Source organism: Dermacentor albipictus, chromosome 10 (genome assembly GCF_038994185.2).
Source record: "Dermacentor albipictus isolate Rhodes 1998 colony chromosome 10, USDA_Dalb.pri_finalv2, whole genome shotgun sequence".
NCBI lineage: Eukaryota > Metazoa > Arthropoda > Arachnida > Ixodida > Ixodidae > Dermacentor > Dermacentor albipictus.
This window is the reverse complement of record NC_091830.1, coordinates 45,695,600-45,721,602: the sequence shown is the minus strand read 5'-3', so window position 1 is coordinate 45,721,602 and position 26,003 is coordinate 45,695,600. Positions and strand designations below refer to the sequence as shown.

The window sequence follows — 26,003 nt, the reverse complement described above, 5'->3', positions numbered from 1 at the left end:
CGGAATGAGGAACCACCATCGCAACCATCCCCGGCGGCGTCACGTGGTGCGCTGGCCTCTGTACTCGCATGTGCCTGTACGCGAGATCGACAGAGAGCGACAAACAGACGAAGCAAGGAGATAGCGTCGTAGTGTTCGTCGTCTGCTGGCTGCACTTGGCCTGCGCCTTCTGCTACTCGGGGTCCCCCCCAGGTTTGCCCTCGCCGGAACAGCTGACGTCGAGGAACAAGAAGTGGGGGGGGGGGGGCGATACAGGAAGGAACAACACTGCTGCTTTCCTCCGGTGAGGGGTGGCAATGGCGCACCGGGCACAGAAAGAGGGGTGTGCGCAAGGTTAAGGTGTTGTTTAGCCTTCCCCCTCCTCCCGATGAATGGAGGAAGTGGCACAGCGAGCGGGAAGTTGTTGGCCGGTGGTGGGGAGGGGAGTTATATGGTTCGCTCTGCAGCTGCCGCCTTTTCCGCGGCCGCTCCTTCGTTGCGAGCAGACGACGGAGTGTGTCCGAGGAGGAGGCGAGCAGGCGACGGCTGCGCGAGCGCGCGCCTGCTGAGCAGACGACGTTTCGAACAGAAGTGCTGCCCCGAGGGTGTGAAGCCCCGGGTCCTTCATTGCTTCCTTCCTTGGAGTTAGAAGTAGAGACGCTGGCGGCACAATAGGAAGGGGGTCTGCGCTGCTGGCTTGGGGGGGGAGAGGGCGCGATCGTGCAGCAGACGTGAGGTAGTGGAAATGCGGTGGTAGTAGTAAACGTAGTAAAGCGTAGTGAACGGAGATTGGATCCGTCGTCGTCTGCTCCGCGGCTGCTGCTTCTGCATCTTCGCCGGCCGCCGTCTGCTTTTCGCGCGGCTCGGACTTCGGCTCTTGATGACGACGGCTGCAGTCTTCTGTTGTTGTTCGGACAGATTGAGACAGGGGGAGGAGAGGAGGGGGGCGGAGCTGGCTTGTGAAGGGACGGCGCGTGCCGCACCTTTTTGGGCGAGCGCGTGGCCGGCGGCGCTCTAAGATGCGCGCCGATATGCTTCCTCCTTCCTCGAAGCGGGAAGTATAAGAAAGGCGCGCTCGTGCGCCCTATGACGCCATATGCCTTCTGCTTCCTCTTTCCCTTCGTGTGTGTGTGTGTGCGTTTTCTTCCGCGCTGCACGCGTCTGCTGTCATCGAGAAGCGGAGGCGAGCATCGATGCTTTCTGGACGCATTGTGGTCCGCCGTTAATGGTGACGGCCATTGTGGGTGGGGGAGGGGGCGGGGGAGGGTATTTCTTATGCGCCCCCGGAATGAAATGCGGCGTCCGCGAGGAAATAGCCTTGCGCGCTGTGTAGCGTCAGCAGAGATGAGGCTGGGGAGAGGAGGACGCGAGAAGCGCGGCCGTCCTTGAGGGGAATTTATTATGTTGGAGGCGGCGTGTATGGGGAGTTGGGGAAGCCCTCCCGAAGCGTGATTAAAGCAGTTCGGGAAGACGCAAAAGGCGGCGAAAAGAGACGCGGCGCTGTTTTTACGCGAAGGTTACGCTGGAATACTCAACGCAGAGGAGGTATGTCAAGTAAGAAAAAAATAAGAGAAAATGCTGCGCCTTGTGCTTTACTGCGGAACTCGTTTCAATTCACGTTGGACAGAATAAACAAAACGCCGACCAAAATGGTGCTGTCAGATAATTTGACGTTTCGGCTTCCACAGGGAAGCCGAAATGGCAAAAAAGGATTTCCGAGTGAACAAGGCTTCCGTGTGCAAGCCGAAACGTCAGCTATACTTCGACAACGGTATTTCGGCCGGCATTTTGTCAACTCTGTCAGATATGCATCTACTTCCCGACCAGACGAGATTTCGTCCGATTATTCGATGCGTTTTTTTTTTATTTGAATTTGTGATTTTTTTCTCTATGTCTCATGCTTCCAGCGCTTCCTGTTGTCGAGTGATTCAGTCACGCGCCTCCGTTCGCTGGCGCCTCCCGGTTAGCTGGATATTTTTCAAATGAAGCAAATCAAACATTTATTATTTTTTTTTCAAAGCGTGACTCAAAAAGAAGGATATGCAGAAGAGGGTCCCAAGGCCGCAAGACCGTACCCGTTCCTAAATTTTGGAGCGACTGTCCCGGAAATGTCGCCGCGTCGTGTCCTGTGTCGCGCCAGGCTGCTCTCCGAGGACAGCATGGGACAGGTCAACATTACACGAGTGTCCTGCAGTGACAACGCGACCAATGGAAGGTGCACATTTGTCAATAAGTAAAGGGACGTGGTATACATAGCACAACAGTTCCACGATACGAAACAGAAATAACCGGAAGATGATTATCAGAGTCAGGTGATGAAGCTCCGGCCCTCCCGGTGGGACCTAAAATGATGAGATCCCTAAGGGTGCTTGACTGTCCGGTGGGTAACGCCTTTATAAACCCTTAATGCTATCATTCTCTTTTTTTAGGCTACACGACACAGCTCAAACTATATATAGAGGGGCGATTAGAGAAGCCGTGCTTGAATACCGTCTCTTAATTGCTACCGCACGGCGCACACCGAAGTGGCCAACAGGGGTGGTTGACGCGCGTAACATTAAAGTTTATTTCATGCGGTTATCGGGTCGTCGTTTCCGGCTATCCTCGTGTTTAATTGCCCAAAAAGAAGAAAGAAGAAAAAAATGGGCTGTATAGAAAAGTTAATTTATTTTCCATCAACGAGTCGGTCTGACCCCCTTAATTTAAAGTAAGGGTCTCCGGCGGGAGACGAACCAAGCACCCTTTGTACACCCGCGGTTCCTTTGTGCAGTTAGGGCAGGTAGTGACTGCGGACCCGGATCATGAGACGGAAATAATCAGAAGAATAAGAATGGGCTGGGGTGCGTTTGGCAGGCATTCTCAGATCATGAACAGCAGGTCGCCATTATCCCTCAAGAGAAAAGTGTATAATAGCTGTGTCTTACCAGTGCTCACCTACGGGGCAGAAACCTGGAAGCTTACGAAAAGGGTTCTACTCAAATTGAGGACGACGCAACGAGCTATGGAAAGAAGAATGTTAGGTGTAACTTTGAGGGATAAGAAAAGAGCTGATTGGCTGAGGGAACAAACGCGAGTTAATGACATCTTAGAAATCAAGAAAAAGAAATGGGCATGGGCAGGACATGTAATGAGGAGGGAAGATAACCTATGGTCATTAAGGGTTACGGACTGGATTCCAAGGGAAGGGAAGCGTAGCAGGGGGAGGCAGAAAGTTAGGTGGGCGGGTGAGATTAAGAAGTTTGTAGGGACGGCATGGCCACAATTAGTACATGACCGGGGTAGTTGGAGAAGTATGGGAGAGGCCTTTGCCCTGCAGTGGGCGTAACCAGGCTGATGATGATGATGATGTTCCTTTGTACACACCCAGCTGACTCGGCCCAGGCAGATGTGGTCACAAAGCGGAGGCGAAGAGCCAAAAGCAAGCCGCGCTCGATCTCCGCAAAGTCCGAACACGAAGTTGAACGTCTGAGAAGATTGCTGCCTGTTCACGTTTGTTTGTGGCCGTGGAGAGAACATTCGTAGAGAAAGAAACGGGGTGAGGAGGGGGGATGAAAAAAAGCGGGGGAGTTGGCGTGGCAATTAAATCATTAGTAATTGGTTTGCTGTGCCATCCACAACTGAAAACTCTATTCTGCGCAAAACACACACACACACACACACACACACACACACACACACACACACACACACACACACACACACACACACACACACACACACACACACACACACACACACACACACACACACACACACGCCGTGGTTGCTCAGTGGCTATGGTGTTGGGCTGCTGAGCACGAGGTCGCGGGATCGAATCCCGGCCACGGCGGCCGCATTTCGATGGAGGCGAAATGCGAAAACGCCCTTGTACTTAGATTTAGGTGCACGTTAAAGAACCCCAGGTGGTCAAAATTTCCAGAGTCCTCCACTACGGCGTGCCTCATAATCAGAAAGTGGTTTTGGCACGTAAAACCCCATAACTTAACACACACACACACACACACACACACACACACACACACACAGCAATGAGGTTGTCCTTCAGCGGATGGCGGTGTGTCCGCAATGAGAGTGTGCTGCCTGTCTCAGTAAATCAGTTGCGGGCTGTGAAGGAACTGCCGAAATCCGCTGACTTTTTTTTATCCGTTCAGCTGAGCGTATGCTTTTTACTCTAGCATTTCGCTTTTGCGAGCGAATATTGACGCGTTAGTGTCAAGCCACGCGCAAGGCCGCCAGCGTCGCCGATCTGTCGCATTCGTGGAGACTACTCCGCGTCCAGCCGTCATTCGCTGCGTTGCAGTGTATATATGAAAAGAAAATTGTCGCTCGACGAAGCGGTGTCCGTGTCAAGAACGGGTGCATCACACCTGTTCTCCGCGCGTACAGCTGCTGCGGCGAACGCCTCGGCGGCGGACTGAAGAACAGAATAAAATAAAACAAAGTAAGAAAGATAGAGGACTGCTCCTTGACAGGCGGCAGGAGTGGACGGACGAAATTCAGCTGAAAGCTGTTTGCGCGAAAGTTACGCGATACAGAAGGGAGGGAAGAAGGGGGGGGGGGGAGCGATAGAGAGGGCAGCGATAGAGAGGGCAGCGCTGTATAGAGAGGAGAGAAGAAGGTCGTTAGCGGTGGTGTACCGATAACGGTGGCGTCGTCGTCGTCGTGTGGACATGCGCCGCACGCCAGTCCGTTGCCTGTCTCGCTCGCGCGTATGTGTATGTGTGTGTGGGCAGCTGCTTGTCATCTTGGGGTGGCGGCGGCGACGGTCTTTCGCTGTTGCGGGTGGCACGGGATGAAAAAAAAGAAAGGGTGGGCTGGCTATCTTGCCCCCGAGGCTGGGCGGTTGCCTCCTCGCTCCCAGCGTCCCCTGGTGTCTTTCTGTATCACTTCGCCAAAGTCGACGGCAGCCCCGGAGAAATGAGAAAGCCTGTAACGGCGTGTGCGTAGATGTGTGTGTTCTGCATACGGCGCGAGCGCGAGCACCCAATGTGCGTTTGCTGGTGTGTTGCGGATGTCCTAGGTAGAGGCCGGTATGCATACCCTCGCAAAGCCCCAAACACCCTTTGCTGCGTCAAGTAAAAGTTGAAAGTACCTGTTCACAGTCGTTTCTGGTCGTGGGTAGTTATTGGCATCGATAAAAAACAGTCAAATGATGAATGAGTAAAAGTTGACCAGTATGGTGACTGCTCATTTAGTTAACGATTTACTGAAATATCCGCAGCGGAGATGTCCTTACAGGGTGTCAAAAACGGCATGTTTTTTATGTGCGGGGTGATCATCTTTAAGTGTTCCAGGATTATTAAAGCTCGTCTGTGTCAGATAGCGTAATTCTTGTCCTTAAGCTGGATTATACGAAGACGCGGACATTACTAACACACGAGAAATCGAAACACATGTTCAACTGATTAACAGGCATGCACTAAATAATTAATTTATTGATTGCATTATGGCACACACTGCAATTTACGAATTGTAGCCTTTCCATGCAAGATGTATCGACTTGAAGTTAATTTCCAGGATGACAGCAGTTTCCAGATATTATTTCCCAAAGTGTGCCGAAATACATGGGCTTTCCAGTTACTGTTATTGTTTAACGTATACAAGTACGTTTTGTTTAAAGAAAACTATGTGGAACAACAGCGCCTTTTTTTTTTTTTTTACGGCGAGTTTGGTAGCGCATATCTCCAACCTGGCGTCACTCTGTAAATTCATTCAAAGTGGATACGCCTTGCAAGCCCACCGGATACAACTCGTAAATTGCAATATTGGGCGTGAAATTGATTAGGAAGTCAATTAGTGATTTTTTAAAAATTAGTTGAACATGTCTTTTTTTATTTCTCGAGCAAGTGGTGTCCACCTGTCTGAATAATTCAGCTAAGGAATAGAATTGTGCTATCGCAACAGGAATTTTTTTTTTATCCGCAAAACCTAAACAACATCACCCCGTATACGTTAGGAGAGAACGGTAAGCGAGCGGGACACCCCACTATTATACGTCCCCGAGAGGTGATGACGAGTATATGTACAGATGAGGAAGGTGAAACCCACAGGGCGCGCTCCCGCTATGTGCCTGTGATCCCATCTTTTGGAGCCTCCATTACTGGGTGCAGTCACAGAAATGTTCGCTTGGCGATCCGAAATTGACCTCATTCGATTCAATTCATTCATTCATTCGAACGAATCGATCTCTATGTTAGACTGATCGATCTCCCTCCTCACCAGTGGCGTAGCAAAGGGGGGGGGGGGGGGCGTGGGCCCCGGGTGCACAGGGCCAGCAAGGGGGGAGTCATATACGTCTGAAGACAGCCGAAAATTGTCGATATCCTCGCCTTGCTCGACTACACCCGGGGGGGGGGGGGGGTGACAGAAGAGCTAAGGGCCCCGGGTGCCAGATGACCTAGCTACGCCACTGCTCCTCACCATAGGTTTCTTTTAGTTCTTATCTATTATTAACATATTTTTATGCCCGCTTTTGTTCTGATTATTGTTTCTCCAAACACAGAACGTTTACTTTTAAAACTCCAATGTTCAAATGGTTAAGTTCGTGTTGTTATTATTATTATTTTCTTATGCGCCTAATTTAACCACCCGATTCATGGACAATCCCGCACTGTGGGTATGTGCCACGGCCCCACACAACAACAACAATTTCACCCCGCTTGACTGAAGCGCGTAGCCCGACCGCAACTTCGTTCGCAACTTAGGCTGTTCGTTCTGGCAAGGAAGCCCGAAGATTTTTCAGGCGCGGAACGAGTAGAATCTCGGAACCACGGCATAACGACGGTCAGAAGCAACTTCAAACGGGATTGGCCCGGTATAGTTCACCGGGGAGGGTCGTTCCGTAATCACGTAGGGGCATATACGAAACGCGACGGGAACTCGTCACACAAGCCGGGTGTACGAACGGGCGTCCGTGAGCAACGTCTCCGAGACGAAAGGAAACTCGCGGCCTGAGCTGTCGTATAACGCTGCTTGCGGTCTTGCTGGCTGACTTCCGCAGTGAGTCGAGCACGTCTTCGCGTGTCGAGAGGAATGGTTCGCACGCAGTCGCCGAGGAGCCATAGCGCAGGGACATCAGAGAAAGAGGCGTCGAGGGGAGGTATGTCGACGAACGGCCGTATAAACGAGGCTGGAAGGGGAGTAGCTGCAGTAATTCGTTGGACAGGGGCCGTTACGCGCAAACGTCACAAATGGGAGAATTGTGTCCCAGTCGTTGTGGTCTGGTGAGATGTAGGCAGCCGCCACGTCTGCTGTAATGTGCGATGAAATCGCCTTGTCAAGCCATTTTGTTCGGGGTGAGCTGATGGCGGCATTCTTACAAACTGTTCGGCGGTTCCGAGTACTTCTCCCGAGGATTGTCGACAAAGAAAGCCTCGCCTGTGTAGCTCGACGGCACGCGAGGCGCTCTCCACGACATAGCACAGTTTCTTCCAGAAAGAAGGTAGGCCACGTCTAACGCAGAGCCTGAGCCTAGAGGAGCGGTCTTCGCGTAGAGTGTAAAGGTCCATGGTCGACGACAGTCACAATCCATCGGTGTCTTGTCTGCCTGGTATAGGAAGAGGTCCGAAGAGGTGTCTATTCCAACGATGTGAAAAGGTGTCTCCGGTCACGGTATGGGTCGTAGCAGAGGCGTTGTTGGTCGCTTCCACAGTTGGCAAAGCGTGCAAGAAGCGACGTACTTAGCCACAGTGGTAGAAAGGCCTGGCTTGAAGAAACGGTTCTCGATCCTGTTGTAGGTTTTGGGGAATCCTATGTGGCCAGCAGAGGGGTCCTCGTGGAAGGCTTCGGGGACCGGTGTGTGCAACGAATGAGGAAGAAGAGGAACCTAACGGTATCCGTCAGAATGGTGAGGCACACGGTTCTGCTTCAGTTGGCGACGAAGCCTGGCAGTATGCAGGCGGACCTGAAGTTCCGCATAGACGTATAATTCGGCGGCAGTATTGGTCGGCGGGTTGATAAGAGGCGAAAACAGTGTAACGATTTGAGGGCAGCGCCACGGTAGGCGCTGGCGGTGACAACGTCAGCGAATACGTGTACTCACGTGGCCCCGCGAAGTGCAATGCGGAGATGTGCTCGTATGGATGGTAGCTGCAGGGGGCAGCGAGTGAAGGGAGAGTCGGCATCATGATGTTTCTCTTCGAACTTGTATCACGTCAGAGTGGCACTCCTTGGAATAAACAGGTTTTCCACGCTCAGGCCCCCTAGAACTGTGTCTGTAGCATACCTTCAAAGGTTGCCGGAGCGTTACGCAACCCGAAGGGCATTACGTTGAATTCGTAAAGTCCGTCTGGTGTGTTGCAAAGGTGGTTCTTTTCCTTCTCCGCTTCGTGCATAGGTATTTAGGTTTGCCAATAACCCGGATCGAAGATCGAGGCTTGAGAAATGTTCAGCATCCTGGACCGAGGGAGCCAAGGGCATAGTCGATTCGTGGCATCGGGTATCTTATCGCGCGTGATCTTATCGAGCGCTCTGTCGTCATCATCATCATCATCAGCCTGATTACGCCCACTGCAGGGCAAAGGCCTCTCCCATTTTTCTCCAACAACCCCGGTCATGTGCTAATTGTGGCCATGCCGTCCCTGCAAACTTCTTAGTCTCATCCGCCCACCTAACTTTCTGCCGCCCCCTGCTACGCTTCCCTTCCCTTGGAATCCAGTCCGTAACCGTTAATGACCATCGGTTATCTTCCCTCCTCATTACATGTCCTGCCCATGCCCATTTCTTTTTCTTCATTTCAACTAAGATGTCGTTAATTCGCGTTTGTTCCCTCACCCAATCTGCTCTTTTCTTATCCCTTAACGTTACAGCTATCATTCTTCTTTCCATAGCTCGTTGCGTCGTCCTCAATTTAAGCAGGACCCTTTTCGTAAGCCTTCAGGTTTCTGCCCCGTAGGTGAGTACTGGTAAGACACAGCTATTATACACTTTTCCCTTGAGGGATAATGGCAACCTGCTGTTCATGATCTGAGAATGCCTGCCAAACGCACCCCAGCCCATTCTTATTCTTCTGATTATTTCCGTCTCATGATCCGGATCCGCAGTCTGTGATCTGTGATCACAGACTGCGATCGCACAGCTCTGTGATCGACGCAAAATCGTGCAGGACCGTCCTTCCTCCGGGCTAGCACCACAGAGGTCGACCAAGAGCTTGATGACGGCCGGCGTGTCTGCGACGTTTTGCTCGGTGATTTTCCGCTCGGCGGAGGACACGCGGTATACGGGCGGCCGCGCACAATGTAGCTGCCGTCGGTTTCAATCCGATGTACAGTGTTTTGAGTGCACGTTAAATAAGATAGTTTGCTTTTGAAGCAGCACTAAAAGGCCCTCTTTTGCTCATCAGTGAGATCGTTTGGAGGCGAAGACAGACGTCGCGTTTCCTCGTGAAGAGGAACGAGCGTATAATATTTGGGTGCCCGTATAGGGCAAGTCACAGCGGTGTCCTGGGGGGTTGCAGCGCGGTCGGCGAAAGAGTTTGGGTTGAATGCCGTGGCCGTAGGGGGCGCACTCCTGTCGTGAAACCATCGCCTGGATTGGAGCGACGGCGAGCCCGCTGTATAGAGAGATGTGACCACTGATGATGATGAAAAACGTTTATTTGCTCTATTTTGCAGTGATTATTGCGGCATCAGTTGGAGTCTTCCATCTTCTCTCCAGGGTCGGTTCCCCTAGTCCAGGGCTCCGCAGAGGGTAGCTGCCCTGCGTGCACGCCTTACTAGTCCTTGTTGGACTTTCAGGACGTCGCTGGATAGCATCCTCTCCCACTGTTCCGCACTCGGGTTTTTTATTATGGCTAGCCCTTCTCTTTTCTGGCAAGCCCATGTGGTATGGTATAGGGTTGGTTTGTCTCCACACCATGGGCACTTGCTCTCGTCTGCGTGGGGTAGATCTTGCTTAGCATGTTTAGGCACGGGAATGTTCCCGTTTGTAGCTGTCGCCATGCTACGGCGTCTTCTCTGTTTAGTTGTTTGTGAGGGGGCGGGTATTTTCGTCTGATGCCTCGGTAGTAGTTTAGTATCTCTGAATAGCTGAAACGGTGCAAGGAAGGCATCACCATTACGTGCGATGGCACACCGAAGTCAATGTCCTCGTGGCCAGGTGGAAGGAAACAGTCGACACAGCTGCGGAGACGCGCAGGTTGTGTGGTGCGTCGAGTTCAGATGAACATTTATATAGATATATTGCACGCGTAATGAGATGACGTGGGTTCGTTCCCCACCTGCGGCAAGATGTTTTTTTCGTCCGCTTTCGTTTTCTTTAATTTAGCATTTCATTAATTCAATTAGTAAGTATACAAGCAATGTCCCCGGTGTTGTCCTTGGTATCTGTTTTATTGGCTTCTTATGATATATATAGCTGGCAGGGAGGTCGAGGTCACCGGAACACGACTGGCTCGTGGCTGCTGTCGCCTATCGTAGCCCGGGGCTTGATGGGCTTGCGTGTATACCGGCGCGGGTCAGTGCTGTGTGTATACGCGCCATTCTGCGTAATACGCATTACGCGGATGCACGCGAGCGGAAAGGAGCCCGTGTGTGTGTTTCTATGGGCACTTCGTCACATTTCGTCGCTCTATAGCTCTTCCTGCCCGCGTTTGTACGCGTTTAGAGAACCGTATACGCAGGGGCGTAGCAACAGGGGGGGCCGGGGTGCCGTGGGCCCCCGGTGCAAGGGGCCAGTGATGGGGGGGGGGGGGGTGTCATATACGTCTGAAGGCACCCCTCTTTCCGCCGGCTACACCCGGAGAGGGGGGTGACAGAAGACCTATGGGCCCCTGGTGCCAGACAACCTAGCTACGCCACTGCGTATACGTCTATATTCTCGGCTTTGTGGCTCTGAAACTGGTCGTTTCCTGCGCGTCGATAGCTTTTTTTCGCTTTTACGCAGTTAAGGCACCCGACCTGTCTGAAAAGCATGATCTGAAGCGAAGGCCCGACAAGGACGGTGGACGAAGAAGCAACGCGCCACTTCCAACACGTGGCGCTCTGTGTGTGCCTGGCGTTTTTCCTGATTAAACATTGTTGGAAGCGGCGCCCTCTGGGTGTGTGTGTGTGTGTGTGCGTTCCTTCTTCGTGCACCGTCGTTGTCGCGCTCTCGCTTCAGATCATGCTTAACCAACGCGGCCAACTAATCCATCCTAACGTCTGAAAGGTTGTCGTAAACGGTGTAATTTCTCTCTGGAAAGTCGGAGCACAGTGATAATATACTCGTGACTATGGCGGTGCCCAATTTGAATGAATCGATATCTGATTGAATGAAGAGGAACGGTGAATGAATCTCCGATGGGCACGCAATGGGAGATGGCTGCAGTAGTGACGGCGCAAAGGATAACGGCGAAGGTAACGAGATGCGTGGGTGTGACACTACAGGCTTTCCAGTTCCGTGGCGGAAGCTTATTAAGATCCGTCCATCCAGCCGTTTCAACAATGCGTTCCAGTATACTCGAACGTTGCCTCCTTGCCCGTCGGGCCGTGCTAGACGGGTTTCGGTGATGGCCAGAATTGGGAAACACTGCATCTGTATGACGACGTTGTTCCACACCCGTTATTCACAACCGCCGTCGACGTCGTTCGGTGCTCACGGGCTGCGTTCTTTGAATTCCCGGCGCGTTGAGGTGAGCGGGATATTGCGGGACCGCTTCGGGTGCGTTGGACATTGCGGCCGCTCGTAGAAAGTTTTTTTTTTGGTTATTTTAGTGTTTGTCTTATTTGTGCGGGCGCACCCAATCGGCGCTGACGTGGGGGGCGTGACGTCCATTGGCGCATGCGCACGATCGAGAGAGAAGTCGAGCAACTGTAATTTCTTTTATTAAATTTTTTTTTCTTCGCTAATGCGTTTCCCCATCTTGCTGTTCCGTTATGTGTGTGTCCGCAAACGTATACGCTGGCCCCCCGTGGATCGGCGCCGAAAGAATCTCGTTTTTCGGGAATAACCGGATCACCTCTTCTTCCGATACTCCCCCGAGCCCGCGTGAGGCCCCGGAATTTCGTGTCCACCCCTTTGTATCGCCACTGCCCAGCTGGCGCAGCGCTGTTAAGATCTCTCTCTCTCTCTGTGTGTGAGAGACAGTTACTGTGCTGCACATCACCCCACGTGTCTCTCCTCCCCCCCCTCCCCCCCCCCCCCCCCCCCCCCCCCGCCAATAAGAATCGCTCGTGAATCTCGTGTTGGATGGGAACGGCCGGAACAGCAATCGAAAAAGCCGTGCGGCCTGTCGCGTGCTCAACCACAGATGAGCCAATGTTTTCGACGCGTCATCCGCCAACGCATGCCCCCCTTGCTTACGGATTCCGCGTGGTAAGTCAGCAGGCGCTGCCTTTGACAGTTCGACTCACGCGCGACAGAGACTGGTTCGCGCGCGCATTCTAAGTGGAACTTTCCATCGCGCGCTGTGCGATTGTGCGTGTTTTTCTTCCTTGGGTCGCTTTCCTTAAAAGCTGGGAGGTGGGTTGGGAGGTATTCTGTAAGTGTCCACCCACCTTGTGGACATGTCCATTTCGTCTGCTGCTCAAATGGTGATCGGCTTGGGGCGCCCGTTTCCTTCTGGCGCGTGCGCCGAACCAGCCAATCAGAACTTCAGCGGAAGAGGAAAGGGACACGTCCACTAAGTGCACACCTTGCAGAATACTTCTCCCCCCTCCCTCCCCCCCCCACGTGGTTGCTTTCGCAATGACCATCGCTCCGGCATGGCGCGTCTCCGCCAGCACCCCGCGAATGCAGCGGGTCCTTTGTATTCGGCTCATCTGTTGCGAACCGTTTTGGAGAGCCTGTATGTTGCGAGCACCCTGTGGTAACGTGTGTCGCTACCCGTCTCTCTCTCTCGCCGCCCCCTCATGTGACAGAAACAAGGGATAGCCGCAACCGCTTTTTGTTTGGAGGACCCCTCCATTCAAGTTAATAACTACACTTACAAACTATGCAGCCTGGTGTCTATCAGCAACCGCGGTAAACTTGCACTACCAGTATAGTCTTAAAGGAATACTGACGTCATATCTTCCGATTTTTTTTTCTCCTTCTTTTGTTTCCTGCGTTAGATCAAGGCCCTCCCCTCCATATCGAGGGCCTTCAAGTATTGCAGACTTGCTGACATAATAATAATAATAATAATAATAATAATAATAATAATAATAATAATAATGCAAACGTGCAAGGAAAGCAGGGAGGTCTAGCAGGCGTGCCTCCGGAAAGAGAGACCATACTCTGAAACTGTCGCTTCATCCGGAGGCGCACATCGGGGCTTATGTACGTGCAGTATCCCCCATGGAACTGCATCAAGGCGCGTGTCGCTCTCTGAGCTTGCGATGCACGCGTATACGTGTACGTACTGCCTCGATTCAACCGAGAACCATCTTGGGAGCCCCTGTCATCTGGCGTGTTTCGAGGTAGCTCGTTGTCGCAGCGGGCACGCATGCAACCAACCATACGGTAACAGTTAAGTACAGTTCTGCCTGTTGCGGCAGAATGTGTACGGGGCGGCGTACGTCTGGCCAGCTGAGCTATACGAAATTCGGTGATCGTGCCTTCCATTTCAAAGGACATAAGCGTCCGTCTATACCGACGGGATAAGTGCATTGCCGTTGAGTTCCGCATTCTCTTCCACCGCGACCGCATTATCGCCGCATGTATTGCATAATAGCTGGGCCGCTATGAAACTGCGCGCAAGGAAGAGGTAAATCCAATACGTGTAGGGAAATCACGCCGCCCGCATGTAACCGTTCGAGCGCCATATACGCCTTTCAACTGATCCGCCGCAGTGGCATCTGCTTCTGATCCCGTTCGGTTTTATCCGATGATTGCCCCATCCTCGGACGCTCTCGAACTCGCTTGTCTCGCCTTTTTTTCCGCGACCGCGGAAATAAAGTACAAATAAAGTTTTACAATCCAAAACAATCCAAATCCGCGACCGCTCTGTCTCTCCCGCGCGCGCGCCCGATCACGTGATCTCGACGGGTGTCGCGTGCTGTCTTCCGTGGACTGCGCGGCTCATCCCTTTGATCCCGTAATTGGGGGTGGAGTCGTCTATCCTCCCCCCTCCCCCGCTCGCTTCAAAATTTCGTCGCGCTAACAGCCGCTGAAGCTGCTGCTGCCGCCTAATACGGTCGTGCCGTGTAACAGCGCGTTAAACGCCGAGCGCCTTCGTAATTGGGAGCGCCTGCCTTGGTCGGGCCGTGTCAGACAACCCTTTCTCCGCGCCCAGCTGCCAGATCCGTGCTCCTCTGCTGCTGTAGTGTGTGCAGTCTCCAGGGTCCATCTGCTGTGTGTGTCCTCCCTCTGCCTCTGTTTCCGTTATGTGGGTGATTGTGCGTAGCGAAAAAAGAGGAACTGAGAGGAAGAACGAGGGAAGGAGGCTCGCACTTTAAAGCGCGCATATCCTAATTTACTTCCGGCTGATCAGACTAGACTCTCTCTTCCGGTGTCGCTGGGGGCACCCGCGGTGCTGTCCGGGAGATCGGTTTCGCACTGATTTGGTCGCGTGCTCACCCGTTTTCCGTGCTTCTATATTTATTTAAACCGCGGTCGATCGAGCGAATCGAACGAACGAACGAACGAACGAACGAACGAACGAACGAACGAACGAACGAACGAACGAACGAACGAACGAACGAACGAACGAACGAACGAACGAACCAACGAACGAAACGAACGAACGAACGAACGAATAAAGAGCGACTGTAAGAAGAACGCGAAACGCTCGAGAGTTTAATCCGATCGCCGTCTGTGTGCGGGCTTTTAGCTTTCGCGAATGCCCGTCGTCGCCTAGGTCGCCTAATGTATTTACGCTCCTCGTGTAATACGAGAACGAGGGACGGAGGGGGGGGGGGGGGGATTCGAAGGCGCGAGGAATGCGGGTGTGAAGTTGACCGGTATATAGCCGGTACTTCGTCATGGCGGGCCGACGAAGTTTCGACCGAAGTGTCTGGTACACGGTGTGTTAGATTTACTGCGATCAAGGCAGAAAGCTGGGCTAGTTGGTGTGTCATCATTATTCAAAAGACTAGCGCAAAAAGCAGGGACAAAGACAGAGAGGACGACAGGACGATTAGATCGATTAGAGATATACTATCGCCATTTAGTTACAGGCCAAACGACGCAAGCAGTCAATCGGAAGCTTGGCTGATTTTGATTCTCTCATTCGACCTGTAATTCTGCGGCAGCCCTCCGCTTTCCTGCCTCTTTATAAAATTTGCTTCAGACATTCAGTCGGGGCTGCTGAAGTATTTATCCGGTACTGCTTTTCGTTTATTTAGCGGGAGAGAGAGAGAGAGCGTTGGGCTTTCAGTAGAGAAAATGAATGTCAGAGTCAATCCTTACTTCGCACCCAGGCTCCATGCGCCGCTACGTCAGCGTGACGTCACGTATTCGGAAACGCATTCGGAACTCGCCGAGTTCGAGCCCGCAGTTTCTTTATATTGGAACGTAATCCATTTTTTTTATGTATATCAATAAAGGGTTGTCTGGTCCCGAGTACATGTCAGAATACAAGACGTCGTCAACGGGGTGTAGTGCGGCAAGTTCACGGTGGAGTCGCCGCCTGTCTTTCGTTTATGATGGTCGTCTGCTTTCCTGAATCTCCACCTACGGTAATACTGACCTTTCTGTGTGATCACCAAGCTCGCTAAGCAATCCAGCTTTTGTCTGTAGTTTCACTTCAAGAGGGAGCTTTAGCTCGGAGGCTCCTATCCATATACATAGTAAAGGAGAAATCGTTTTATTGAGATAGCAATTATATGACACCCCAAGCACATTTCTGCCGTTGCCGTTATGTTCCATATAAAGCCAAAACACGGTACACTCTTAAAACGGTTGCACCCTTTGGGGTGTGTATTTGTCCCACAACAATCGTCATCTGCCTAGCTTGCGTTTCCTTTCTTGAAAACTCGGCGCTCGCTACTTTCCTGTCGAGAATGCTGCGTCACACTGATAACGCGCGTGCCGTTCGTGACTGACCGGGCTCGCCGCGTTAAAGAAAGGAAATGCGGGCAAGACAGATGACGATTATTGTTGTGGGACAAGATACGCCCCAAAGGGTGTAAATTTTTCGAAGAGTGTAACATCGTCGCAGCGCGCCGTACGCTGTATGTGCGGGTGAAAGCTTGCGAGGGTCAGCAGACGATTGCGGCTCAGTCTCGCCCGCGGGAGGGAGGAAAGCGGTGCGGAAGCGCGCCGTCTTCTGTCGCGGGCGAGACACGGCTGCTGCTTACGGCGCCGCCGCCCGGCCGCCGTATCTTGCAAGCGATCTACGACGTGGACAAAGGAGTGCCGGTAGCTTCGTATGCGCTGTGCTTTCGACGTTTAGCTCGCGATCCAGCGAGAGACGGCCCGAAGGTCAATTCGCTCGCTACTGCTGCCGCGTTTACTCACTCCAGCGTTTTGACAGCGAGTTTCCGCGATCATCGAGCGAGATGTGTTGTTGTTTACCTGTGCGCGCGTGACACCGTACCTGCGAATTTACTTAGTAAGCGAATGTTTGCAACTTTATCATCATCATCATCATCAGCAGCAGCAGCAGCAGCAGCAGCAGCAGCAGCAGCAGCAGCAGCAGCAGCAGCAGCAGCAGCAGCAGCCTGGTTACGCCCACTGCAGGGCAAAGGCCTCTCCCATACTTCTCCAACTACCCCGGTCATCTGCTAATTGTGGCCATGCTGTCTCTGCAAACTTCTTAATCTCGTCCGCCCACCTAACTTTCTCCGACCGATTATACTATATTAAGTTTATATTACTATATTAAGTTTATGCGACTGATTAAACTATATAATATGCTTACTTCATGTAGCTGTCTACTAATTTCCTATCGGAATTGATGCTTCGCCTTTCGGGCGAAATTGCGACTTCTTTTTTTCTCAGCAACCACTGCACCCAATCTGGCAAATTGTGTTGTATCTGAAATAAAAAGTTAGAATCTAATGACTGTTGGAAGCGGATTGTTGATTTAGGTCGTCGATTCTTTAATAAAAATATGTCAGAAACCGCACACATTTAGGGAAATGAAACTATCAAATTTACGACTCTGCAACTCGGCAATAAAAGATATCACAATTCTGTCAATTGCATCTACTCGTAAATTTAAAGCGGAGAAACTTGATGTATTATACAGCGCTCTGTAATAAATTGTTCTTATGTGAGCATTACTATTACAAAACTCTTGTAAACGTTGTAACAAATTGACGTAAGCTGTAAATTTATGTATTACATTTCTCCGCATTTGTCCGCTGTTCCGCTGGTTGTACGCTGGTTGCGGAACGGTGGTAGATGTTTTTGATGCAGAGAGACAAGTTCGTGAACTTCAGGCTTTCATTTTTTTTTTAAGGTAAGGTTACATTTTTTTAAAGAATTCTTGCACAAAGATTCAGGCCGTAGATCGAAATTTCCCTTCCTATGCTTACTTGAATTTAACGTTCTCACTAAAATGCAACATATTTCCTTAATATCGGCCGAGTACTTATCTCAGAAACGCAATTTTTCCTTGTACATGTGTCTGAATAGGTGGCATATCGGATTTAATTGGGCCAGAGCTAAATCTTCCTCTTAAAGAGGTAGCGTGTTCAGTTCTCCTTCCTTGCTCTTAACTTATTTTGTGTACATCATGACTAGATATGTGCTAGCTGTAATACGTATGGCGTACCGTGACTAACTGCTTAAAACTCGATTGCGTGCAGTATGTGGAATATAAGCCAGTGTTCGAAATTAGGAGCGTAGTTGTGTGCAGTACGTTTGTCAAAACAAGATGCTTGGTTAGATGTCGCGACCTGTGTCTTTACTCAGCTGAAGTAGAGCTGTTTGACCGCCAGGCCTGTTTATTATTGTTAAAGCAAAGGCCGAAATGTTAAAGTAACTGTTCTTCCTATCATATAATGTCTTTTGTGCGATTGTCGCTCTTCTCTGGTTTTCTATTTATTGTGCGATTTTAAGGTGCGGATTGAGGCCTGCTTCCTGCATACTTTAGCGTTGCGTTGTATTTGCTTTAAAAACCGGTTAAACTGTATTTCTTATTAAGCAGGAGACACACGGTACGATTCGGCGTCCGATCCGACGTGCGGCGCCGCATGCTCCGGCATGCGGCATACGACGATTCGGGACACACGGTGCGTGCATCCGAAAGATTGAGCGGCGCGTAAGCTCCGCCCAGATCCAGCCCTCCAGCTTGACTTCAGAGCCACGTCGAGAAACGCAATATAAACAACTCTCCACAACACTGCGTCGCTTTACGCGAACACTGCCAATAACGTTATGCCCCTGCGAGTGACAGAACACTTCATGACGGCGCGTCGTCCACTGACGACTCCGCTAACAGCCAGCGATAGGGCAGGTAGGCCTAGCTAGGCCGACGCCGCGGCCGACGGCGCTTACGATCCAACCCGAGCTCGTCGAAGAGCGCTTATGTTTGCCAAAACAATTAAGACTGTACACTTAGGTCGCCCGTAATTAAATAGAATTGGTTTACTCGACGCAGTCGTTGCGAAGGGCCAACGTGAAAGCAAAGCGAGCAGCCTCGCTCAGACGGTCGGTGTGTGCTGTCTGCCCGCGAAATGCCCTCGCGTCGCGTCTCCTGATCTCGCCAGTAGCTTAGTCCTAGTGTACTAGGCGTTGCTTTGAATAACAGGCACACGTCGAGATAATTTTACTGAACTGGTAACTATTTCGTGTCTGAAACAAACTGCAGCAGGCAAGGAAAAAAAAAACACTGCGAGAAACCGGCCAGCCAGCGCCGCCTCCGTGGAGGGAACGTCACATGCCAGCCGCGCTGTCATTGGCTGCGGCCAGACGACGGTGCGATTGTCGGACGCGTCGGACGATGAAATTCTGCCCGGTTTGTCGCACGCCGGACGTCCGATCCGGCGCTTCGGCACGGCAAAACACCTCGATTCCGGCTGCCGTTCCGGCGCGTCGGACGCCGGATCGGACACCAAATCGGACCGTGTGTCTCCCGCTTTATCCTTCTTCTGCGAGAAGAAAAATGAGTAGGTAGGCTTCGTTTCAGTACACCAAAATAGAGTGGAGAAGCCAGCTGTAGGGTTCTTCGAAGATATTGCGTAGTGGCAAGCTGCTTAGTTTCTGTACGGTTTTCACCGAGAGGATTCTGTTGGATGAACGCTTGGCGTAATTTCTTACTTCCGGTTAAATTGATGACGTCGTCACGAGAAGGCGTAATAAGTCTCTTAGGCGTTTTACAAATCACTAGCGGATCTCTGTGGAGGTAAGCTGAAGCTTCTAGCGGCTGTAAAGATGCCTGTTGCAGAGAGCACTGCTGCTTTTTCTACGTAACGGATATTTGGATGCACTGTCAAAAAAATCTGATCGGTGACAACAGACGACCGTTTTCATCTCCCAGCAGTTCCCCCCCCCCCCCACATTGTGATAAGGACGCCGTTTTTTTTTTTCATATATATTGTTTTTATTATAGAGCAACAGGTTGGCTCATCTGATTTTCCGCTTCTTTAGCATTTTGCGACGCGCCGATTTTTACAAATGTTCTACCACGTCATTCCAACGCGCTTTCCTCTATTAGCGGCTCTGGCGCGCTAGCGATTCTAGGCCGTATAAGTGGCTCGAAGGAGTGACGGGAATTTTCACTCTGGTAAACTTGTTTATGAGGCTCCATTCTCTTCTAACGCCGCCTGCCGCCATGCGACTTCGCAATTAGTCGTCGTCTGCTGCTGCTGCTGCTGCTGCTGCTTGTGCTGGCCGTCTGCTTCTTGGATCCTGGCCCTCTTCTGTTTTTCCTTCTGACCCCGCATGCGGGTGGACGTGTGTCGTCTGCTAGTTTCCTCTTTGGCGCGTCTCTGTCGTCTGTTCGCGGCGGCCGGACAACACAGCTTCCATTGTCTTCTGGCGCGGTTATGACGACCGAGGTGCCGCGACGGGGCGGCTTGTCCAATCCTGCTTGCGTCAAAGCCCGCTCCACGAGGTGTCTTCTGCTAGACTTTTCTTTTCTCTCTCTCTCTCTCTCTCTCTCTTGTGCTCTCGACGAATTTGCATTGAATGGACGGGGCGCGTGGCTTTCCGCTCGCGTTTTTGGGAAGTGTGGTAAACACGTCGCAGTGCCCCTCGCTCGGTATATCAGTGGTGTCGAGAGGAAGGTTGTGCGCGCGAGGTAACGTCGAGTAACGTGACTAATTTGAGGGGACGTTCGTTCCAGCATACTCGCTTCTGATCCGGCGTGCGAGTGACGTCAGAGGGTGGTTCAGAAGAATGCGTGGTGTTACGCTAGGTGGCGTCCAGTACGAGTTTTTCCTTGCGTTTTGGTTTTGTCTTGCGCGTTTCTTTTGTTGTTATCAGGTGTTTGCAGAATCTCACACTGGATGCGGTGTTTTAAGTGCTAGAAAAAGCAGCGAACGTTGAAACCAATGGAAAGCACGAGGGAATTTCAATCTTAATTCGAGAGCGGCCGCATCCCGAGAAATTGCAGTTCGGTGGCAGTTGTGCTTTCCTTCTGCTTCGAATTTTCCTGCCTTTCCTGTCACTACTGCGGCGGTATAAAACGACAAAAAATTTCTACCGCTCGTACCGTGTTCCGTTGATTTAGGGCCTTTGAAATTTTTTTCCACGCGCAAAACCGATTATTCCCCAGCGCTTCCTAACACCCCGTTTATTTATGCGATGTTTTCACGACATCGGCGTTCCGTCACAAACATGTCGATGCCATTATAGTAAGATTCTATGAGAAACTTACGTCCGGTCCATCGGTTTGGCTACAGCGTTGCTCGTTTCTGCTTTAACAGAACGGAGCAAATTTAATGACAGGAAAAGCGGGGAGGTTGGGCGGTGCAAGCGTGTTTCTGGCCTGCTACACCATGCACGCTCGAATTGATCAGAACAAAGTTGCGAAGTTCAATCTGTGTGTGTAAGTGCGCAAAGTTGCGAGATCGGCGTGTGGCCCTTGCTTTCTTTCGATTCGTTTCTTTTTTCTTTTTCTTTCGCGTAAGCTTCGTGCGCCGGTAGTCCTCCTGAAACTCGCACGAACAACGGTGTTGGCTAACCCGACGAGCCTCTTATCCAGGAGCCAAGGCTTTGGAGCCTGTCGTTGTTTGGGCCAAGTCAAGTCTCCGTATGGTCGAAACCTCGGCTCCTGGCTGAAGCTTGCAATGCTCGCAAACACTGTTGATGACTTCAAACCTCCACCTCCCTGCGACAGCTTTCGTCATGTTTCAATACTTGGCGGCCAGAATATTGCCGCCGTGTCAAATAAAAAAAAAAGGAACGAAATGAAGAACAAAACGCACACATTTGGAAGCCTCGAAACTCTCCTCACAGCGTGCCGGAAATGTTCCTTAATTCCACAATCTCGCGATACGCCAACCTACCATCTCGTCACTGCGGCGTCTGAGCGCCGACTGGGGACTGCTCCGGAGAAACCCGGCGCGCGTGTTCCAACGGCCCGGGCGCACGCCGGGCCCTCTCTTTCCTCCTCGCCACAACAAATGCCGAGTCCGGGGAAAGGGGAAAACGAGGAACCTGTGACGTCACCCTCTTTCTTTCCACCAGGCCCTGGTCAGCGCGCGCCATCTGCCGCGTGGCGAGAGCGAAGACGCGGTAGCTCCTCGGCTTCTCGCCCGCATCTGCGGCGGCCGAGAGGCTACCAGCGGGAGTCTCGCCCTCTCTCGCGCTCTTCGCTCTTCCCAGAGGCGCCTTCGGAGCGAAGCAGAGGGGGAGGGTAGAGGAAATGGCCGCGCGGCTGCTTCGTTTTGCTTCCTCCCGCAGCGCCGAGGGAAAGGGCGTCGCATAAGAGCGGCTCGCCGGCGTTTTTGCGCCCCATACGCGCACCGGATTTGGCGGAGGGCGATACGTGCTCGCCGCCGCTGCAGCTCGCGTTTTTTCCGAGCCGGCCGCTACCAGCTCGGGGCGCTTTTGTACCAAAAAAAGCAGCACGCATAAGCCCCCTCCTTGCACCGCTTGTGTACTCCTGTGTTTTGTGTGCCGTCTGCTCGGACGTCGTCTGTTTCTCCTGTGTGCTGCGCAGTCCGTGATCGTCTGGCAAGAGCGCGCGTCGTCTGCTACTACTCGGCAACGATGCAGCGTGTTGTAGTATTGTGCCGCCGGCGTTCGCGGAGGACCTCTACGGACGGCGGTCACCGGTAACCCTCCTCGTGCCTACCCTGTGGATTATCGTTCACGACGGAGTTAAATTTCTTGCTTGCTTCGGTGCTGTCGTCGTCTGCTACTCGTCGCGGCTTCCCTGTCGTCTGGCTCCGACTCACACTCGGATTTGGTGCTGCCGTGGATGTGATTTTGTGATCGTGGATTATCCGTTTACTCTTCTTTTTTTTTCTACTTGCTTTCTTTTTCTCGCGTATACGGCATAGCGCGTCACTATGAGGTTACTATTCCTCGCGGCAAGTCGAAGCCTACGCGTCGCGACCTCGCGTCGCCACGTCTTCTCCGAGAGCCGGCGCTGACGTGCAGTTTGGGGCCACAGAGATTATTAGAATTTCTTTTTCTTAACAATATTGCGCGGAAGAAGACAGTCTCCACTGCGAACATTAGAGTAACGGGTCTGCTCTGTTTTATTCTCTCCCCCTTAACGAATAAGACCCGAAGTGGATCCACAAGCCTGTGGGCCCTGGCATCTTCAGTTCTGCCCGTCGCTCAGCAGACGTCGCAACCATGGTAGCGAGCAGATCGGAGCGACGGAGATCGTCCGCGCACTGGGAGGAGTCGTCGGAGACGTCGGACGTCGACGACAGCGCGGTTAGCTGTTCTTCGGCCACGGACTTGCCCGGGGCGTCACCCATGACGTCCTACTACCTCGCGTCGTTGCGGTCGTCGTCGACTTCTTCGTTAGGGCTGCCGTGTTCGAGGCAGCAGCAGCAGCAGCAACGGTTCTGGTCGAGGCGGGAGTCTTCAAGCGGCTCGGAGACGACGACGACGCCTTCGAGCGACCTCCTGCGGCAAAGACAACGACGGCCTCGGCGTTCCCACCACCACCAGCGGCAAGTCTTCCCCGAAACGACGACGCGGACCCCGGCGTCCCAGACGCGGTCTTGGACGAGGCCGACCACGCCTTGTTCCCGGTCGTCGTCGACGAGAAGGCCGGAGTGTCTGAGGTCCCTCCTACTTCTGGTTTTATTCTTCGTTCTGCAACAACCACTTCTGGTGAGTTCCTTCTTCATTTTCTTACTGTTATTTTTCACGTTTTTTGTTCTTTTTGTCGTGTCATAGTGCTGTGCACGATGCATTTGCGGTGGCCATTTTGCAACTGGTCGCCGTTCGATAATTTCCACACCGACCAAGCCGAAACAGACTACTCGCAAGAATGCAAACAGCGCTGACGCAAAATTACAGCGGAGAAACATTGCTCCGAGTCGGTATTGTATATTGGAGATTGCAACGCAGCGTTCGTCGCGATCTGTATAGAATGTTTCGCCCGTTGCTCTGATCTGCTTTCTCTTAGTGTATACACTCCTTTCCGCCGCCCTTCTCGCGTTCCTGTAATCCCCGAGGGAAAAGCGATTTGCCGTGACAACAACACAAAAACTACGACCGTTTTCCTCATACTGCATCAGTCGCGAATCTGCGATGCTATTTCACCGTTCAAGCTGTAGAAACTGGCCCTCGGTGTAACAAACGAAGTTTGCCCACTACCCGCGAAGCCCTTGCGAAAGTCGTAAAACTCCTGCTGGTTCCGTTTCGCGTAGCAGCTCTAAGAGGAGACGAGAGGATGCGCACGAGTTAGAAAAAAGATAACGCTAGATTGTTTATCGATAACACACGGGAGGGATGTGCCGCAGTGGAGATATGAAGAAGGGTGCCTTCGAAGCGTAGCCTCTAATCCATCTCGCCGTGACGCGTGTAAACCCCCGTACGGTTATCGGAATCGCGTATACGTGCGACTTGTAATACGCGTCCAGTATCGCGACCCCCCCCCCCCCCCCTAAGGTTGTTTCAGTTCTGCGTTTCATATCTCCAACGAGCTGGGACGAGTTGAGAGAAATTTGCGCCCTACTCCGTCATGTGTTTGCGCGCGAAACGCAAAACCACGCCGCTAGAAGTCGTCCCCGAGGCGACACGACGCGGTCTTTGAACCCCGGCTCGCTGGCTCGGGGTTCGCGCAACCACGGCAGCTCCCTAGGAGCTCGAGGTATACGGCCTCGCTTGCGCAAGATTCGAATTGGCAGTCTCGCAGATATATAGGTCCGCCGTGTATTACGAGGGGGGCTCCTTGATCGAAACTTGGGGAGTTCGCCTCGCTTGTGTAGCAGCGGCTGGTTCGCTTTGGCCCTGCGGACTCTTCGTGGTCTTTACGGTGAAGGCGGGTTCGTGTTCGTTAGATTCAAGTGCTCACGTTTCGAATGCATCTCAGTGAATGTGCCCGAAGCGCTTCGCCTATGATATGTTCTTTCCCAATCTTCACGACTGGTTTCCTGTCGACGTTTTGCGTGTTTCTTGACCGCACGATATCAGCTCGGGATGGACTCTCTCTGCCCGGTTAGTGTAACAACCATCGAAGCGCTAGGACGTTGTTCACGGGGAGAGAGTGCGAGATTAACTTTATTAACCGAGCCGTTCTCGACGGTAATTTAACGTCAGGCTTTGGGATCGAGGCACGCCTTTTTGAATCTCCGCGCCTTTTAAAAAACGGGCGCGGAATGAACTGCGCGCGTATATTTCCCCGTTGCCGAGCATTCCGTGTGGCTTCACTTTCTTGCAAGATTCTGCCCTGTTTAGGGTGGGATGGGCGGAATGCGACGCCCTTCCACGCTAGGGCGTCTGCCCACCGTGCGTATTCGGACGGCTCTCACTTTGCAGATAATATAAGCAGAGTTCGTGTACAGATCGTAATGGGCTTCGCCGAAAAATGGCCCGCATGGGAAATTGACAGCCTCTGACGTGCGATCGGTTCGAAAGAAACACTGCCGACAAACATCGGCGCAGGAAATTGGTAGTCTCCGATGTCGTTCTGTGTTTTTTCGGTGTCCGGCTGCCTTGGAATCGTGTATTGCCTTCGTGGAGTACGTCTTCTTCTTCTGTGTACGCCTTCTTTTCAACTTTTGTCTTGCGGAGCCGTATTCAGACTAAGCTGCTGCGCCGTGTATGAAACGGTGGTTTCACCCGTCGCAAAAGAATGGTGTCCGATGTGTACAAACAAACGCGCGTTCCCGGCCCAACGGGGCCCGTCTACTTCGACGCTGGCGTCGAGGGGCAAACTGCGTACAGGCTTGACTTGACGCTCGACGATCGGTCCTTCGGTCGCTTCTTCGAGTCGCGCGATCGGCTACGAATCGCTTAGTACACACAAGTCGCCGATGTGTAAACGCGCGGAGCGAAATAAATTGCGCGCGCTCTTAAAAATCCCGGCTCGGCAGGAGAGAGAGGGGGGGTCGCTCTTCGTTTCAAAAAGACGCGGTCGCCTTATCGCCCTGCCCGACTATACCGTGCGCCTATGCGAGGTCCGCGCAACAAACAAACAAGAACAAAAGGAAATTCGCTGCGCGGTTTAGTACTTCGGAGTCCCAATACTCAGCAGCCCGCACAGAGCTTTCAAAGACGGAGTAAAGGCTGCTCCACCCGTGAACGAGTACGTCCCTCCCCCGAACCCCCCCCCCCCCCCCCTCGAGAAGAACTCGCCGTCTGCTCTTCTCGGAGATAGATGCAGGCGCCCGGGCAAGAAGGTCTTTCGCGTTCGGGAGCTGAGACGAGACCGCGGGTCTCTATTTTTGAAGAAGCCCCGGGCTCTACCGCAGCCGACCCGGCGTCGGCGGCCGCCGCCTCGCTCGTAGCTGCTTTCTCTCTCTCCCTCGCTCTCTTTCTCGGGCACTCACTCCACCCTTCGCGCTTGCTTGTCGCCGTGAAAGAGAAAGGAAGGAGCGACATGGAAAAAAAAATGAAGCGGGGTTGGAAATACGCCGCCGCTCTGCTGAGGAGGTACTTCACCGACGGCGGTGCGTCCTGTGGGTGCCTCGAAGGGGACTGTCGCTTGGGGTCTTCTGCGTGGTGTCGCAGGGGAGGAACAAAACAAAAATCGCGCGCAGAATCGCCAGGACGATGCTCACTCACACTGCACGGTTCTTATTATCTTTTTTTTTTTTCGAGCG

The 26,003-nt window shown here is 52.4% G+C and overlaps 1 protein-coding gene across 5 annotated transcripts in view; it reads left to right on the top strand.

Moving 5' to 3' along the window:
* Window positions 1-26,003, top strand: part of Delta (neurogenic locus protein delta) — a 281,198-nt gene that overhangs the window by 224,352 nt on the left and 30,843 nt on the right. For all 5 annotated transcript variants that reach the window (XM_070527498.1, XM_070527499.1, XM_070527496.1 and 2 more), the window contains one exon: window positions 22,502-23,064. In XM_070527498.1, the coding sequence (XP_070383599.1) occupies window positions 22,576-23,064 (489 nt within the window). In that variant the 5' untranslated portion in view covers window positions 22,502-22,575. The remainder of the gene's footprint in view (window positions 1-22,501; window positions 23,065-26,003) is intronic.